An 18,273-nucleotide genomic window follows, 5' to 3' on the forward strand; every position below is an offset into this window, starting at 1 on the left:
TCTTTTTTTTTTTTTCTCGTACCAAAGGTACTCGTCTCGTCTCGTCTCGTTCACGTTCACCAGCCGAGGGAGCGGGAGCTTGCTGCAAGTGAACACAACCGAACAAGTCACTTTGACGTGCATAAGCTTAGCCTCCACTGAGTTGTAGAGTAACGTACAGTATTTGTAGAGCAGAGTACCTGCAATTACCTCAATTTATCCCACCTTCATCAGGTGCAGAAACAACCTGCATTGGCGTTTCTTTCATCTGTCACCTTGCATATGGTTCATCTCCTCCTGCTTTAATCTTCGTCTTCATCTCTTGCACATACGAATTCAATCGAAAACATCCATCGATCGATAGTGGAGGCTCAAACCCTTATTCCTCACCGGGCCAACTAAGCTATAGGCGGCTCATTACGCAGAATTCGCTAAAAGCATTGGTCCTCAGCGCTCTCCCCGCTCGTCTCTGGGGCACCTTGGAGGTACCTGAGACCCTGGTCCGCCTGCATCTCACCTTTCCTGCACGACTTCGCCCTGGCCCGCCCACTATCTCCAAGTACTCATTTCGCCGGCCTTTACTCCATCCCCATCTCCATCTTCACTTTGCAACCACCCAGCTTTTAAGCGCACAAAATCACTGAAACTCGACGACGAGGCGCATGGACAATCCCGGGTAACTTCTTTCAGGCCCAAGCTGCGATTCTTTTATACCATATTATATCATACTGGGCCATTGTCTTTTACTTCTTAATTCCACTTCGGCGCGTCTCCCTACCGAATCCACACCCAATTTCGATATCTTCCTATTGTTAGCGCTCTCATGCTATCACGCCCTTGACATATTCTCTTCGAAACTCCTTCTTGAGGAGGACCTCACTACAACGCCATACCGCGCCAGGGGTTAATTCTTCCTTGACACAACATGCCATCGGCATCGCAATCATCTCAACAGTCTTTCAATATGAGTCAACAATCGCAAACCGGGCTAGGGAACTCGTTCCGAGGGGGCTACAATGGTGAACCAGAAGGTGCTACGATCTATTCGGTACAGAACATCTGCAAACTTGTATTTCTAGGTTATTGCTAACTATTCTAACACAGGCATCATATTCGGGTGTGGATGTTTACGAGATGGAAGTCAACAATGTCGCCGTAATGCGCCGTCGCAACGACTCATGGCTTAATGCCACCCAGATCCTTAAAGTCGCCGGGGTTGACAAAGGAAAGCGCACTAAGATTCTCGAGAAAGAAATCCAGACTGGCGAGCACGAGAAGGTTCAGGGCGGATATGGAAAATATCAGGGTACTTGGATAAAGTTCGATCGTGGTCTGCAGGTCTGCCGCCAATACGGTGTTGAGGAGCTTCTACGACCACTCCTGACTTACGACATGGGTCAAGACGGAGGTGTTGCCGGCCGAGGTGATTTTAATACACCAACAAAAGAACAAGCAATGGCTGCGCAAAGGAAACGATTATATAACCAGAGTGCAGATGGTCGGCCCAATGGTATCTCGGGGACATTCTTCAAGAACATTTCTACGACCGCCTCTCATGCCGTTGCAGCAATCAGCAAAGCTCGCTTCGATTCGCCCGGCCCCAGGAGTCGCAATGGTCCTTCACGAACAGCGTCCTTCAGCCGCCAAGCGTCAATGCAAAATGGGGACGATTTCCCTGCCAACTCCCAGCAAAGTTTCGCCTCCGATTACGGGCAGCAGGTTGACTCCGCGTACTCGACACAACAAGTTAATAACTCAGTTCAGATGACAGAGCCAGAGCCTCCTCGAAAACGCCAACGGGTGACGATGACGCCGGCCGAAAGCTTCAATGGGTATGGGCAAAATATGGATATGTATGCTGCGACGTACCCCGGATCGCCCACCGAACCCAATGAGTCGTTCATGTACACTCAGAGTGCCATCCATGATCGATCGCCGGTGGAGGAGGGCAATGGACCCCTTCCACCCCTCCCTTACGAGATGTCTCCAGATATCGAGATCAAACGTAACATGTTGATGGGTTTATTTCTGGAAACTCCGGGCACTGACCCCACAAATCACGATATGCTTCGGGAGTTTACACCGTTGGAATTGGACATGCCGATTGACTTACAGAGCCACACAGCGCTCCACTGGGCCGCAACCCTTGCTAGGATGCCTCTTTTGCGTGCTCTCATTGCAGCTGGCGCATCCCCATCTCGCGTAAATGCATCTGGCGAAACGGCGTTGATGCGAGCCTGCTTAGTCACGAACTCTCAAGATCACAACTCGTTTCCTGATCTTCTGGAAGTTCTTGGTGCCACGATAGAGGCGCGCGATCACAAAGGACGAACAGTTCTTCACCATATCGCTGTTACCAGTGCAGTAAAGGGACGCCATGCAGCAAGCCGATATTACCTTGAAAGTCTGTTGGAATGGGTGGTCAGGCAAGGCAGCGCACCTAACAGCCAGAATACTCAAACGAACGGAAATGCTCCCAGCAATTCGCAAGCAGTCAACCCCAAAATGGGCATTGCGCGCTTCATGAGCGAAATAGTTAACGCCCAAGACAGCGTAGGGGACACAGCACTGAACATCGCCTCCCGGATTGGTAACAGAAGTATCATTTCTCAGTTGCTGGAGGTTGGCGCGGATCCCAATATCGCAAACCGTGTTGGCTTACGACCTCTTGACTTTGGTATCGGGAGCGAGAATGCAGAGGATAAGACCAACGGTGAAGCCAATATTGAGAAGAACGGTGCTGCGGGTGCAAACCAGCGTAGCCGAGAGAGCAGTGATGAAATAGTTGCTTGTGAGTTGACTTTAGCCTCCATCATTTAAGAAATTGTTGCTAACCTTTATAGCCATATCTCACCTTCTATCAGAAACTGGCTCAACGTTCCAGGCTGAGATGAAGGCCAAGCAAGCGTCTCTTGATACCCTTCACAGCACTCTACGCACTACATCCACACAACTCGGCGAGGCCAGGCGAAGTCTCGAGCACCTGAGCGCTACTCTTAAGAAGCAGCAGTTAGCCCGGCAAAAGGTCTCCAACTTGTCATACGCTCGTGAAGCCGAGCAAGTACGCCTGATGCAGGAGCAATCCAGAGCCTCACAGCCTAACCCTTCGTCATCATGGGAAACCGAGTTGTCGGCTATGCTCGAGGCTGCTGACGATACCTCAGATGGGGAGTTTGGCGGCGAAGGTCTCCTTCCTTCGGCAGCCATCTTGGAAGCTCGCATTCGTGCCGTAAAGAAGCGCTGCGAGTCAACCCGAAAGATGGTGTCAGCTCTCAAAGGACGAAGCCGTGATACCGAAGTCAAATACCGTCGTGTGGTGGCACTCTGCACTGGTGTTCAAGAGGACGAGGTTGATGCTGTCATCGACGGCCTACTCAAGGCTGTGGAGAGCGAACAAGAGGAGCTTGAGATTAACCGTGTCAGGCGCTTTCTTGGGGGAGTAGAAGGCGTGCACTGATCTCAGCACAACCTTCTCTCTGCCTTACTCTCCTCGCAGCAGGGCGTTCTGCGTCCCCTGCATCCTTTAATGACTACAATTCGTGTACGATTCTGGTTTGTTTGTGCAAGGTGCTTTTGATACCCACTGAGCCCGAGAAGCACCCATGCTCGTGGTGGATTAGAATGACGGGCGTTTATTTATCAGCCACGGCTGCCGTACCTTTTTTTATCTGTGTTTTTGTTACTACCCTTGGTTCGAGATTTTTGTCAGGATGCCATTTGGCTACGAGAATCAGGTTGGACGAATATTATTATACCTTTATTTGGCTGGCCAGCAGGAATCAGAAGTATAAAGAGAGAGGAAGGACAGGGCACAGTAAACAGTTGGCGCAAGGGGCTTTACGAAAGGTGTATATTAATTCATGACACGAAAGCATCAGCTCTATTGACTGTATTCAACTGTCATTCATACTATAAAAGTGTATTTGTCTGTGACTTCAATGTGCGGAGATCCTAGTCGCTCCGGTGTGAAGAACTCCCATCTGTCCCATATATCAAAACCCCAAACACCGTGCAATGCCATGAGATATATACAACTGTTCCAAAGGCCTGTCTTGTCCCAGGCAATCAAAGTCCGAAGCCGATCATTCATGGGCTGACCATGAATTTATACAACACCATTGCGATACACACCCTCCCATCGGTCTTCAACGCCGCCCACCTTGTTTTTCAAGACCTTAATCTCGGCATCTAACTCATCCACATTCCGAGACAAGGCACTGACTTCCTCAAACCGCCTTGAGCCTTGTGCGGTTTTGATCATGGATTCAACCATGAATTTCTGTTCTTCCAAGACGACCAGTCGCTCTCGAAGCTCCTTTTCTTCAGTCTCAAGCTGGCTGACAACTGTACTTCCCTCACTAGGTGCTTGTGACGACGTTTCAGTGTCCGCAAGCTCTGAGTGACGTAAACTGGAACCAGAATGGTGATGCGAAGCCAAGAGCCGCTGTGTGGAAACCGCTGTAGAGGATGATGCAGACGAGCGCGAGCGGAGCATCTGCGGTAAGCTTTTGAGGGGCAACATATTCGTATGGAGAAAGCCGCTAGCATATGTATATATGGCCGCTTGGAGACGGTGTTGCGTAGGGCTTTCCGTGGGCAGATCGCGGAGTCGTTTCGCCGCCGTGCCATATTTGGCAAAACTGTCGACCAAACGCTTTCGAATTTTGGCTGCTTCTTGGATTTGAGCGTGTGTTGGTGGGGGTTTGTTAAGATCTATTTCTCCACTTTCTTTCTTTTCTGGCTGTAGATTCAACAGTACGCGATGGAAAGAAGGCAGAAGCTGTTGGATGCCGCGCTCGAACTGCCGTAAAGTCTCGTATGCTCGCTGATCCGCGGGTTTGTGTTGTAGTGAGGCTGCGAAGTCGCGTGCAGAGAATATGGTGTGTTTGCAATCGCGACACATTCGAATGTCTATACCAACTTGCCCGCCGTTGACTGTTGAAGATGGTTTCTCAGTTCCTGAAGGTGATCTCGTCGCTCCATTCGTGTCACTTGATACATTTAATCCAACTTCTGAAGAGCAACCTGTCTGAGGGTCGCCACAGACAACACGACCACATATACGACAGTGGTGTCTCCTGAACGTCCACGATCCAAACTCCTGCTGACAAAAGGGGCATTTTGCGACTGTTGCATCTTCTTCCCAGGTAACGACCGATTGTTCGATGAGCTTGCGAGGGTTCTTCTGTCCTGCTAATGAAGTTACCGGACCAAGCAAGGATCCGTTAGATTGCGTGAGCTTTTCAGGGGGGTTCGCTAATAGTTTCGTGAGTTTTGTTAATCGTTTTTCGAGCCGTGAAATCTCCAAGTTCTGCCGTTCGACCTTCTTTCTTCTTATTTCAACGAATGCATTGGTGTGATCCGTCAAGACTCCCTGGTGGTCGTTGTATCCTTCTCTTGATTTAAAGCATGTCTCGCATACTCGTGCCCAATAACCGCGAACTGGTTCATGTTTCGCGCTCCGACTCAACTTCATCTGGTACATGGTGTGCTCCTCGCAGAACAGTAATCCACAGTGTCGACAGTTGATGCTCCCGTTTAATGGCCCTAGGCTCTTTCCGCAAGTCGGGTCGGTACACAAATCGTAGCTTGTCGAGCGCTGCCAGTGCTGTCGCGTGATGAGTTCGTCGGGATCTATAGGACCTTCGAGGGGGGTCTTTCCAGCAGCAGTGGAGGGTGGGGGAGCGACGGGAACAGATTCGTTCGACTCGAACACATCGAGACCTCGTAGCTTCTGGTTGATGAGGGACAGGGGCTGGAATCGTTTGGCCTTCAGCACCTGCTTGTCGAACCAGGTCTTCACTTCATCCTGTTCCTCCTCTGGTAATTCTTGATGGGTATCGTCAATGTGTCGATTTAGTTGTAGAAGAGTCATCTAATGGAATGCTAGTCAGCACACAACTTGGCCGGCCAGCTTTCAATTCTCCCACCATTTCTTCATTACATATTGGACAGACGAGGGCGCCATCTGCAGGTCCACCTTTCCCTTGAGCGCCAACGCTGATGCTATTACCGATGTCCTGGCCTGGAAGATCTGGCGATATTCCACTTATGGGTGGTGATATTGACGAAGAAGCTATCGAGATGCTGCTTTCTGAAGCTGCTAATGGGCTCGCAACTCGAGGCGCATTCGCAGCCGGAGGTGTCGGGGGTGCAAGGCCCTTGCCGCTCCCTAGAACACGGCCGCCGCCCAGTTTGCGGCCCGACATGCTGGAGTATTTCTGAAGGCGAGGCCTTTATCAAAAGAGAGAAAGAGTGCGACCGTAGTTGGTCGAGCTCAGCCACGAGCTGCACCGCCGTAGCAAGTATGTAGATAGTGAGATTGGTGGATTGAGGGGAGACAACATGGACTGGGCTGGCTAACCAGTGGCTTGGTGCTCATGTTAGATAAAGAGGTACCTTACTCTTCATGTTGCAAAGGCGGTGAACGAAGTACCGTCATAGCATGCGTCATACCAACCCCCAAAAAGTTAGCTCTAATTCGCTTCCTCCCGTTCCCCGTTAGCGGCCTTATCGCATCCTTGCAGCTCTGATAAGAATCTACCTTTGTCACCTTTACTTTACCTTACCTTACCTTAGTCGATGGGGAAAAATGACCCCCATTCAGAAGCCGACATCAGCCCAGCCGGCGCTGGAATCTCCGGCATCTCCTCCCGCCTCTTCCACTCCGTCTTCTGACTCTACTGCTTCTGCCTCTGCCTCTGCTACTACCACTCCCGCTCCAGCAGCAATGGCAAAGACATTCCCTCCTGTACAGCCTGGAGGCAGTTTAATCCTAGCATGGCAAATCAAGCACAAGAAGGTGCTTGTTGTCGGCGGTGGTGAGGTACGTCTGAATCATTACATGCCGAGACTCGGAGTTCTTGGTTTGTGAAGCGCTCGTCAACCAAATGTTGCACGGCGCAATCAATTGTTCATCATTTCTGACAATGTTTTCAAGGTCGCCGCTGGTCGGATCCTCAACTGTCTCAACGCCGACGCCAATGTTACTGTCGTGTGCCCCAAGTCTGGTCTCAATCCCGAAGTCGCCTTTCGAGTTAGCGAAGGTCAGGTCGCCCACGTCGACCGAGTATTCGAGCCCGAAGATTTAGATGGAGCCAGTATGGTCCTAGTCGCCATCGATGACCCCGCCGCCTCGACTGTTATCTGGAAGCTTTGCAAGGAGCGAAAGGTCCCTGCTAACATTGCCGACGTGCCTCCCGAATGCGATTTCTACTTTGGCAGCATCCATCGCGATGGCCCTCTACAGATTATGGTTAGCACCAACGGCAAGGGACCAAGGTTGGCGGCTGCTATTCGGCAATTCATTGCCAAGCAACTGCCGAAAAATGCTGGTAACGCCATCGAGACGATTGGTGAGCTACGGCTCAGATTAAGAAAGATGGCTCCCAAGCCTGAAGATGGGCCTAAGCGCATGCTCTGGTCGGTTTCCTTCTATCATTTTTGCGCGTGAATCATGCTAATACGATAGCAGGATGTCTAAAGTTAGCGATACCTACAAGTGGGACGAGATGTGTGGCCTTACAGACGAAGACATGGACAACCTTCTCTTATTTTACCCTGCCAACAAAGTTCCCGCGATGGACGTCCTACTAGCTCTCCGCGGAGGCACCGATGTTAAGAAGCTCGATGTCTTCGATGGGTCATTTGGCTTCAGCGTCGGCGCATAGAGTTGGCAAAGCATAGGTAGAAATATCTAGAACGCTGAATGACAGAGACGTATTAGGGAATACTGTACGATTTAGACACTGGTTTGTTTTGGTGCGGGTTGTATATACGAATTGGATTTGTCAGGCCCACGTCTTCAATGCGTGAGAGATAACTTTGGAAGCACTTTTGCATGGGAGCGGAGATTTCATGGTAGTTCGTTGATTGTAGGAAAGTTTGGGGAAAGCATACTATCATTCCAAATTGCTGGTTTAAAAACTTTGAAATAAATATATCCGTCCGCCGTCCTCAAATGTATTTGTATGTAAACATTAGCGAGCCTTAGCCTTGAGACCAAAAACACAAGCTTCATCCTTGACCAGGGCGAAGCCATCAATTCTTAAACACCCCGTCTGGCGATTGATGCCAAGTGTTAAAATGAAACATGAGGCACATATCACTCCGGCAGTTGTTGCCAGGCACTGCAATTAACTTGGTGGTCCATTAACTTTTATTGGTGCACGCGGACTTGATGTGTCCTGCCTGTCTATTCTATATCATCATGCCTCATAATATGGTATCATAAATAAACTTTTTACAGCTTAAGAACGACCTTGTGGGAAGCGCTCTTCTCCTTCTCGTCACCGAAGACATCAATATCCCAATCAGGCTTGTCTAGGAGGGGATTAGTATAGGTCTTGGGGCCCGAGCCAGGCAGTGGATTTGGACTTACAGGTCTTGGGAATGTTGAATCGCTGAGGCTTCTCGCCGAACTTGCTGAGCTCCTTGATAGCCTCCTCGTCGAGCTCGACCTCCTCGAAGTTGGAGCGAATGCGAGCGGGAGTAACAGACTTGGGGATAACAACGTGGTTGTCGAGAGTAGACCAGGCGAGGATAACCTGGGCGGGGGTGACCTCCTTACCCTTGGACTTGCTGAGGCGCTCAGCGACAGCCTTGACCTCGGGGGTGTTGATGAGGAGAGGCTCGCCCCAGCTGTTGTTGCCGAAGGCGGAGTAGGCAGTCAGGATGATGCCCTTCTCCTGCATGTACTTGACAAGCTCGGGCTGAGGGAGACGGGGGTGACGCTCGATCTGGTTCATGGCGGGGGTGACGCCGGTATCTTTGATGATTTGCTCAAGCTGGTGAATGGTCAACAATGCGCTCGCAGAAGAATTGGAAGTACAAAGCTTACCATCTCCTTGTTGAAGTTGGAGACACCAATGGAGCGGACCTTCTCCTTGGGCAGCTTGGTGACGGCCTCCCAGGTCTGAGAAAGGGTGACGCCCTGGTCAAGAGCAGTCTTGCTGTCGTCACCCTCCTTCAAGGGGAAGAGCTCGCTACCATTCTTGAAAGCGACAGGCCAGTGGATCAACCAAAGCTGTTGATGGTTAGTCGTGTGTCATGACGCATTATGTTACACCTTGAACTTACGTCGAGGTATTCAAGACCAAGCTCCTCAAGAGAGTCATCGAGAGCCCCGGCAACCTCCTCAGGGCGGTGCTTGTTGTTCCAGAGCTTTCCGGTGATGAAGATGTCCTCACGCTTCAGGCCGGGAACATCGTTGAGGGCCTTCTTGATACCGTCACCAACCTCGCGCTGGTTCTGGTAGATCTTGGCAAGATCGAGGTGACGGTAGCCGGCCTTGAGGGCCTCGTAGACGCCGTTGCCGACTTCACCAGGGGCGGCTTGCCAAGTACCGTATCCGATTTGGGGGATCTTGAATCCGGAGTTGAGAGTGACAGTTCGACCGAAAGACATGATTGCGGTTGTTCTTTTTTGTTGTATGTAATGGGAGTGGTTTGATGTTTGGTGTTGATAATAGAGAGAGAGAAGAGGAGAGGAAGGAACGAGGGGTTTATAAGGAGAATTGCGTGTCTGGGAAACGTAACAATCCATCACCATCACCTATGACACCAGCTGAGGAAGGACCCATTTGGCTGTTATCATATCCACAATAGCTTCTCACTGTGTTATGCTGTGTTGCACATTGAGAACCCTGGTGGTGACGGAGTGCCCCCCACCACGACAGCTCATTTACAATGGACCTGTGCTACGTTGTGCTCGTACTTGTACAGTACAGTACTGTGGTAACTGAACTAACTACTAGTAACCAGGTACTCATGATACCAGAAGAGGCAGCTCCGAAGACTGAAGCCATCTATCGAGAAGCTTCTACCATAGTACAACACCAAGTCGAGTCCAGTGTCCATACCAAACACGAGCAACAAGTAGCAACACGCGGGGCAACTCAATGCCCCACGTTCACCCAAAATCCCATGTCCTGAATGAGATCATTCGCCCCGTTCAGGAGCTAAGAAGCCCGCATTTTCTTCAAGTGCTGTTGCCATTCGCATGAGAATGATATCAGCGCTTTCATTTTTTTTTTCCTCCCCTGTCTCTTTGCCCGTGGGGGATAGAGCAAGTTTAGGCTCGGCCTAGTTACCCCGAGTCATTAAGAAATGTCACTTTTGTTACCCAATTCTCCAATGCTATTGGCACGGCTAATATTTTTTTTAGAGATTTTCTAGTAAAGGTTGAACCTCTGGAGAAAAAGGTCATGAGGGGTAAGAGGGGATAAATGGAGATGGAAGCCATGATATTCGTTCTTTTTTTCATGGGGTAAATACTAATTGGAGGTGCAACCTGATGTGATGTCGTCAACTCGTTTCTGGAAATTGTTACTGTACTGTGCCTTAATCGTGCATGACGTTACTGCCGTGTAACCACGAGCAATGCAGTTCCCGATCCCATCATTTATAAGCCTCATCCATGAGCCGATTGGTGAGAATAAAAGACAGACCTTTCCTGACAAATGTGTAACACATATTATCAAGATCTTACAGAATATGATTGAAGCTGTTATTGGCCTGACTATAAGTCCAAAGGCCAGGTACATAACCAAAACTATGCCTGGGAAACTCCTTTACGAGGTCTTTTATAAAACGGTCATGTCCGATGCTCACACCGAAGAAACAGAATATATAAACTCAAACAATCAATAGTTGCTGACGTATCTGTAGTCTCAAATTACAAAACATGTCTAATAAGCCACACTTTCTCAGACGCCTTCCATCTCATAACGCCAAAACCGATACCATAATATCCAACTCATCATTCTTCAACGTCTACTGTACCTTTCTTCCAACTTCTCGAGTGTCAATTGTCGTGCTTCTATATAATACCTCCATTTGGCCACTACACTAGCTGGAACTTTTGTGTGCTCTCCTCCATTCCCGTGCGGTCTAACCAACTGGAGTCCAGTAACCTCTTCGAAAGGTTCAGCTCCATCTACATAGCCATAGTTATAGTGTGACCCCCTAGCCGACTTCAACTCGAAGCCGATCTTCTTAAGAGCATTATCAAGCTGGGCGAATGTGATCTTCGGTGCATCGACGACATTGGCTGGAAAGATTGCGTCCCATGCTTGCCAGCAGTTATTGTTGAGTGGGATCTTGGGGCGCGTTTGAGCCACCGGAGGCTCAGGGTCAGTTTCTGCTTTAACCACTAGGTCGACATCATCTCCTGGGTCGGCTCCTCAGCAGTTTCGTCTTTGTGCTCACTCGAGAAGAATGTAGCTGGGGTGGTGTCTTGACTCGGGGCATCTCGCATCTCTGCATCTTGGGCCTCCAGATCTCGACGCCTGGCCTGGTCTTGCTCCTGGCGCCTCCTTTCAATTGTCTTCTTTTTAGCCCTCCTCTTTTTAACGCCGTTCTCCATCTGACGTTTCGAGGTTTCCATCATAGCTTGAGCCAGTTCGACCTCGTTAGTCACAAAGTCGAACATATTCGATCCTTTTTTGCCATTCTTGGCGTATGGCTTCTTCAGATTTTTCTCGTTCCTTTTGGTCAGCTGCTTCATCTCTTCCTTAAGTTCTTTCCAGATACCCTGGTAGTGCTTTTGTACGTCTTGAGATTCATCTTCCAGGGCATTCCATGGCTTCTCATCCTTGTCAAAAGGCCACTGATCTTCGTCAATTCCCATACGTTGCGACAGACGGTCTAGAGTCTCTGGTTTGACCTTGAACGAAGACTCGTGATTGTACATATACTTAAGGTTGCTGTCTTTTCTCCCGAAAGGGTAGATGAGGCCTTTCAGTAGTGATGAGCCAAAGCGCCTGATATCGCCTCTTGCAGCGCCATAAGAACTCTCACCACCAGTTCTGAGGCCCTGTATCTCGTCGAGAAATTTGAAGATGCGTTCCTGTCGCTTTGGCGGCACATGTTCCTCGCCAAATGTACAGCCGTCTAGGGACAAAATGTCATAGGAACCGAAATGTTTAAGCATCTCCCAAGATTTGCCACCAGTTACGTCTTCGTTGGGTGTCTCGAACATGTGTTGCTCAAAACTACCAACAGACATATGTTGATCCATGTAATCTACAAGTTCCGAGAGTATATGCAACCCTTTGACATTGTCTCGAATCAGGTCAGAGAACTTTGATCTTGTCTGTTCATCATCTTGACACTCGTCGAAATGTCTCTGTATTCGGGCTGTTACGTTCCGCACACCGACAAACATGGCCGATGTTGGCTTCGAAATGAAGTTCTCAATAAGCTCAAGCACCATGCGAGGTACCTCTCGCCGTTCGTCAGGTGATGCCTGATGCCGAAAGTTGAGCTCAATGTCTGGTGCATTGTAGTACCCAGGGGCTAATAGGTCGGCTGGTTTCTTATTCGCGTCGGGGATGCAATAAACATCGCGCATGTGTGGTGAGGCTGCATGAATTGCTTTTTTGCGGAATTCAAAAATAATATAAGAGGCAGCAATTCGAACCAATCGCTGAACGCTTTTGTAGTTTGTCATAAGTCTGTCTGCGTCTTTACATTGCCAGGATTCATCGTTCAGAACACGAAATGCTTTGCCGCCCCTGACGTATTTGATCTGATTCCTTTCAAAGCGATCGTACCTCTCCTTGACGGCTTTAATCGCAGCGAGAGCATCTAATATCGCATGCCAGATGAAGAAATCAAAGAGAGCCTTTCGAACAACATTTCTCATACAGTCGAGATACATGTCGTGGCGCTTCTTTATATCGTCATAGTAGCGACGGATATAAGAGCCTGGATTGGCTTCATCATATCCAACACGCAGATTGTCCCAGTGGTGCTCTTTTTCTTCAATAATCTTCCTGGCGAAGTAGTCCGGGTCGTTGAATAGAAACCAGATACGCTGCTCTGCCTCATCTCTTTGTTCGGCAAGCAATTTGTGGTACCTGTCGTAATCGAGGCCCTCCTTGGTCGGTTCGTATTGTCGCAAAGCTTGTATTTCATCCAAATTTTCGCCATGCTTGTCTCCTCTAACCTCTTCGATCTTTTGTGCTGCTTCATTTTCGATAACCATCATTTGCCGATGAGTAAGACTCTGGAGGGGGTCGTAGACCGGCTTCTCCTTTGCCAGATCAAGCATTTGTTGGCAGAAATTGCCCAGAAACGTGTATGTGATAGCTTGTGATTGCAACGTAAGCCATGCTGCCGAGCCGGTAAATCCCAGATTCCTCCTTCTATGGATCCCGTGGTCCCCAAGGCGTTTTGTATCCCATTCCTTGTGCACATAATGAAACAGAGGCTTCACCGGAAATCCAGATTCGTCTTTGTCTTTGAAGTCTTTGAAGACGACTATGCATGTCGGATCGTGGGCGCCGAATAACATCCGCGTACGCTCTCCCATATACATGCCATCACGATCTACATAGGAAAACTCTCGGGGGAGAAATCGAGCTCGATGGTGGATAAACAGAAGTAGGTTAACCGTGTTGGTCAGGTCCAGCAAGTTTATATGTGGAACCAGAAAGCTGGCTCTGTGCTTTTCGAGAAATCCTTCAATGTTGATGTTGAACTGAGTCTTGCCTTCCTTGATTGGGCCTGGTTTGCGAAGATTCTGAAACTTTTCTTCATCCACCAGATCCTCTCCCAAGGTTTTTCTGTCATCCATATAGTTCGCTCCATTTCGATAAAGCGGGTAATAACGATCAAGATTTCTCACTATTCCACGTTCTTTGATGGATTCTCTCATTGTCTGGGTTGTGAGAAAGACCAACGCAAATATGTCGAGATTGGTGGAACGGTTTGCTGTAATGCTGCCTTTAGGGTCGAGCCTGAATCCGGTTGTCAAGTTGCCAGGATCTGTCGCCTGGTCTTTGTTGTATGTATCTCTGGTTGCTTCCCAACTGAGCCTCAGGTAGTCTTCGACGCTGAGGGTCTTCCCATCCTTGTCTTTGATATCTCCTTGTGCAAGTCTGACGATGGTGTCCTGGATCACTTTCTCACTTCCCAGTACCAGTTGGTTCAGTTTGATCCACCGTTGCCCGACGATTTTACTATGGCGTGTTATCTCATATTCGAAATCTTTTCGAGGCCTGCCGGGGTCGAAGGGTGGCCAAGGGGCATCTCGTCCTATACCATAAAAAGCACATATACGGCGGTTGCTTGGCATAGGATCAACACCGCCATTTTCGTCTGCGAGCTGTTGGTCCTTTTCGCTGGCTTCCTTGAGTGTCGCTATTCCTCCATGTGACATAAAGAAGTAATTTTGCCATTTACCAAGCCTTAGCGTGTGGGAATTGTTATGTAGGGCCATCGTATTCTGTGTGGGATACGTTGTACCAGGAACCGGAATACGAGCGTCAGTGAATAGAGTATACGAGTCTCCAAGTGACAAATAGAGCAAGATTGAAGAAACGAAAGTATGCTAGAATTTCTAAGATTATATGAAAGCGAAGGCCGATGTTCATGATATATATTCGGAGTGTTCATTGTTACCTTGCCTTTAATAACTGTGGGCTAAGAGGCAGACAAAGACTTGGAGCTCCAATCTGATAGTCTACCCGATGCCAATAATAGTTTCGAGTCTCAGTTCGGATCTCCTTTCATGGTCAAATCACCTAACAAGGTTCTGTGCATCAGCTTTCAGTTCTTTGTCTCCTTGACATACTGTCGGTGGTCAACCATTGAAGTGGAAAACGTCGGACTCGTCTCGAATGTTCTTTGTTCCAGGATGAGAATGCATGATAATGTATGAAGGGAGGACCTTCGATTAGTGCCATCGCCCGATTGTGAGTGAAAGGATTCAAGCCTTGGTCTATGACCTTTCTGCTTCCGGCATTGGGCCACACGCCTTTCACGAAGCAGTAGTGATATCTACAATAGCAATCGCCACTTGGGATTATTCAGGTACTGGAGAAGGCAGGTAGCTCGTAGCTAGAATCCCGACAAGCTGAATGGCAAGCGAACAAAGACGTGATGACTTGTCTGTCATGTGTGGTCCATTGACGTAAGTGAATGGTAGATTGACTCTCGGAGACATGATACAGTATCCATAGTGAGGATTAATATGAGGTTGAGGAGAAAATATTGAATTTCACGGGCTTCTTCTTACACGCCTGAGAGGTCCTAGATGCAATCTCCAGATTCTTCGTCGCCCTGAGAAGCTTAGTCATCATCCATGAGTCCAGAAAATCACCTTGTGACTGTGCCTGCCAAAGACTACCAGATCGTATCTACTTTGTAACATCGACCACTTCTGCCAGATCTTCCGATTATGCTTTATTTACCCACGAAGGCATCTTCCAGATATTATGGTTGCTTATTGGATATTGGGTCTACCTCGTCACGTGCAGACGCGTTAATAGAGACGCGCTACCTCCATGAGCAATCAATCACGATCGTGCGAGGACCTTTCTAATACGCGACGCCAACATAAAACACTCTACTTGCGTATTTCAGGTCGGACGGTTGCCATCAGAATAATATACATCTAGAATGGCTCGCCTAAGTGCGCAGGGCCCTGGTGCTGCCGAAGCTCAACAACCACCAGCACAATCACTCAATACCACGTCTGACAACACGAACGAGGATTCAGTGCCTCCCTTTTTCAACACGACGTTCTCAACCCATCGTGTGTCGCCTTTACATGTTGGAAAAACAAGACTCACCAAGCAACGGCTTCAGATTATCGCCAGCCGTCTCCGCGACACCCTTGTTGGTGATGTGGTTCGTGGCATTCAGCTCAGATTGGAAGCTATAGACACAGCTGTAGGACAGGTCGGATCTTTAAAAGGGGTACGGATTGAGTGGTTTCGTGCGAGCTCTCTTTTAGGCGAGGAAGTCTTTGAAGAAGATCTTGGAATCCCACACGGCGACCAGAGCGACCTTCCAGACGATCAGAAGCAAGGGCTGTGGATCAGCGTAGAGCACGAAAATGCTGCCTATGCTGCGATCCTTTTGCCTGGGTTGTCCGACTCCACAGGAAAAGGCACAGAGGACGATCAGACCAAATTCCTTCATCTACCGCTGTTGTTGATGCGTATGCCTCAACAACTAAAGGCTGTCGTGGCCGACTGGCTAGCTGCCTCTTTCGATTGTCGCGTTAGTCGAATCACGTTGGGAACAAAGACGATTCTTGGCGTTTGGGAAAGTTGGGTCGCGAGCAATGGCCTCGATAGTCAGGGCGCTGATCTGACTGTGACACTTGCGTTCAACGCGCCTCTCCCGGCCAACGACAGTCCAACAACTCGCATCGGGGGTCAATCTCAAGATGACAAAACTGATACCCCAGGGCTTCGTTCAATCGACATTACAATCGCCGCTCAAGATCTTCGGCGCTTCGTGCGAGCTGGTGAAAAGAAGCAGGCCCCCGTTTCGCCCGTCTGGAAAGGAGATGCCCGAGAACGTCGCAGACTTGCTGGAAGTAATGGGGATGATGGATGGGCTTGGCGAGAAAAAGACACTTCCGAGACATGGCCTTTTACCGAAGCGTTGGCTAGCTATCTACATCACCACCTTGCACTCAATCTCTTCCACCCAAGTGTGCATGTTACCCAGACATCTTGCTCTGGGTTTGTTCTCAGCCAAGGTCGAGTCAAAATTCTGATGTCTGGCGAGATCAATCCCAACCTGTCCCGTGCCGCTTGGTCATTCGTGGCGCAACTGGGACAAAGAGTTAGAGGTGAGCAGCTGCCACAGATATTTTTGACACAATTCGGTGGTTGAAGCTGCTTGACCAACCGATACTTGACCTTGCCTTTACAGTATTGGCTTGTGCACCAGGAACCCTCTCTTTGTTCGAAAGCAAAACGCAATCAGGGGGATCGGCGTGGCTATCAACCCAGAAAGCTTTGAAGAATCGCGATACAGATTAGCGAAGAACGAATATCAGGGCCTCAATGTGTCTCCATCACCATTTCCCCACCGTATTCTCTGTCAAGGAAGCAAACTGTGGAGAAGGAGAAGTGGTTATGCTCATGACAAGCAAAACGAGGCAGCTCTACCCCAAAAAGTCATGATTGCAGAGCGCAATGCTGAGCAGAGGGAGGTGCCCTTCAACTTGAGCTGGAGTTCGCTGTCAGACCTCAATATTCATGCCGTGGGTCTCACACAGCATCTCAATCCGCAGCACCGTTGAAGTTGTCGAGCGCAACCATGTTGCTCTGTGGTCTGCCCTTTTCTAGCCCCCACAAAGAGCTGTGGGACTGATCCATGCGTAATCTCGGTCTCGAGCTTCTGCTGTCAGCAATCCTTCCAAGTTAGTCGAATGTGGTACGGATATGCTGGTCACAAATGAGCTAGCGGCTCCATTCAAAAACGTTGCGGTCTGTTATAGTTAGCAGAACAAACAGCCGCAAGAGTTGACAGTCAAAGACATTCATGTTGGTTGCTCTATTCAAGAAGAGGCTTGTCGATTTGAGATTTGAAACATGGCGCAGAAATAGATTGCCAAGATTTCGGCCAAATTAGAACATCGGATCATCGTAGGGCTGTGCTATGGATGGATACGTGGTGTAGGATTGATGACCAAGAGCAGCTGACAGACTAGACGGGGCTTCGACACAGAAGATCCCTGTCCCACATATAAGGCTCGGGATAAACATGTAAATAAAGCTTACGCCAAGAGGTTAAGCAGATGGGCCGCACACGATCACCGCCCAAATATACCATGACCAGAAAGAAGTGTCAGCCTCTGCCACATCACCAATTTTACTTGAGCCTCCACAATTGACTTTTTTGGGAGGACCTTGGCACTCTATCCACGTTATTTTTTCTTTGAGCTTACAGGCGAGAGTCGACCTTTTGGGGGCCAGAGACTGACTTGACTTGACTTGACTTGACTTGTATGACTTTTATCTCCCCGGTCTGAGTGGAGCCAACACCGCGAACCGAGTTCCTGAAGGCGTTTTGTTGGCTGAAACGAACCTCTTTCTTTTCAATTTCAAGGCACAATACAAAGGGGCATTTCCTTTTCTCTGTTCTTTTCTTTTCAGACCGCAACGACCAGGCCCCATGCGAACTAATTTAATTTGGTCGTTACCTGTCAGCAAAGAATGGACACGAGAAGGATTCGATTATCACGGAAACAGTTTAGTTGGGTGTAAGCACGCAGGGGTAGGACAAAGCCTCAACACTAAAGCTGCGGCTGCGACGGTGGTTTTGAGGTAATATCCCCCAGCTGGGGGTCCAAGAAGGCGCAGGACAGTCGAGTTGATCCGCATTCCGTCCAATGCCATCCATGTTCGACTAACTGCTGTGTATGTATTGGGTTGTTATGCGGGACTCTGCTTAAGGCTGTCCATGTCCACTCGATCAAAGAAAAAAAGAGAATGCCCCGTGCTTATCGACTCTCTCAAGACTGTTGAGTTTTGTTTTAATTTTCTCA

The 18,273-nt window shown here is 49.0% G+C and overlaps 6 protein-coding genes across 6 annotated transcripts; 3 read left to right on the top strand and 3 right to left on the bottom strand.

The window, feature by feature from the left end:
* Positions 1-943: 943 nt before the first annotated feature.
* FIESC28_06854 (uncharacterized protein) lies at positions 944-3,436 on the top strand (the record flags this gene model as incomplete). The annotated part of the gene is made up of 3 exons (XM_031160996.1): positions 944-1,027; positions 1,084-2,770; positions 2,823-3,436. 3 exons carry the CDS (start codon positions 944-946, stop codon positions 3,434-3,436), a joined length of 2,385 nt encoding a protein of 794 aa, XP_031014906.1.
* Positions 3,437-4,084: 648 nt separating this feature from the next.
* FIESC28_06855 (uncharacterized protein) lies at positions 4,085-6,188 on the bottom strand (the record flags this gene model as incomplete). Its single annotated transcript, XM_031160997.1, has 2 exons — positions 4,085-5,854; positions 5,937-6,188. The coding sequence occupies 2 exons, from the start codon at positions 6,186-6,188 to the stop codon at positions 4,085-4,087; spliced, it is 2,022 nt and encodes a 673-aa protein (XP_031014907.1).
* A 383-nt stretch (positions 6,189-6,571) lies between these two features.
* On the top strand, positions 6,572-7,649 carry FIESC28_06856 (uncharacterized protein; the record flags this gene model as incomplete). The annotated part of the gene is made up of 3 exons (XM_031160998.1): positions 6,572-6,805; positions 6,920-7,401; positions 7,451-7,649. The coding sequence occupies 3 exons, from the start codon at positions 6,572-6,574 to the stop codon at positions 7,647-7,649; spliced, it is 915 nt and encodes a 304-aa protein (XP_031014908.1).
* Positions 7,650-8,221: 572 nt separating this feature from the next.
* Positions 8,222-9,384, bottom strand: FIESC28_06857 (uncharacterized protein; the record flags this gene model as incomplete). Its single annotated transcript, XM_031160999.1, has 4 exons — positions 8,222-8,301; positions 8,360-8,765; positions 8,819-9,004; positions 9,058-9,384. 4 exons carry the CDS (start codon positions 9,382-9,384, stop codon positions 8,222-8,224), a joined length of 999 nt encoding a protein of 332 aa, XP_031014909.1.
* Positions 9,385-11,130: 1,746 nt separating this feature from the next.
* On the bottom strand, positions 11,131-14,202 carry FIESC28_06858 (uncharacterized protein; the record flags this gene model as incomplete). Its single annotated transcript, XM_031161000.1, has 1 exon — positions 11,131-14,202. The coding sequence occupies one exon, from the start codon at positions 14,200-14,202 to the stop codon at positions 11,131-11,133; it is 3,072 nt and encodes a 1,023-aa protein (XP_031014910.1).
* A 1,181-nt stretch (positions 14,203-15,383) lies between these two features.
* FIESC28_06859 (uncharacterized protein) lies at positions 15,384-16,613 on the top strand (the record flags this gene model as incomplete). Its single annotated transcript, XM_031161001.1, has 1 exon — positions 15,384-16,613. The coding sequence occupies one exon, from the start codon at positions 15,384-15,386 to the stop codon at positions 16,611-16,613; it is 1,230 nt and encodes a 409-aa protein (XP_031014911.1).
* Between the last annotated feature and the right edge of the window lie 1,660 nt (positions 16,614-18,273).

Source organism: Fusarium coffeatum, assembly GCF_003316985.1.
Source record: "Fusarium coffeatum strain FIESC_28 chromosome Unknown BRIP53273_contig_147, whole genome shotgun sequence".
Lineage (NCBI taxonomy): Eukaryota > Fungi > Ascomycota > Sordariomycetes > Hypocreales > Nectriaceae > Fusarium > Fusarium coffeatum.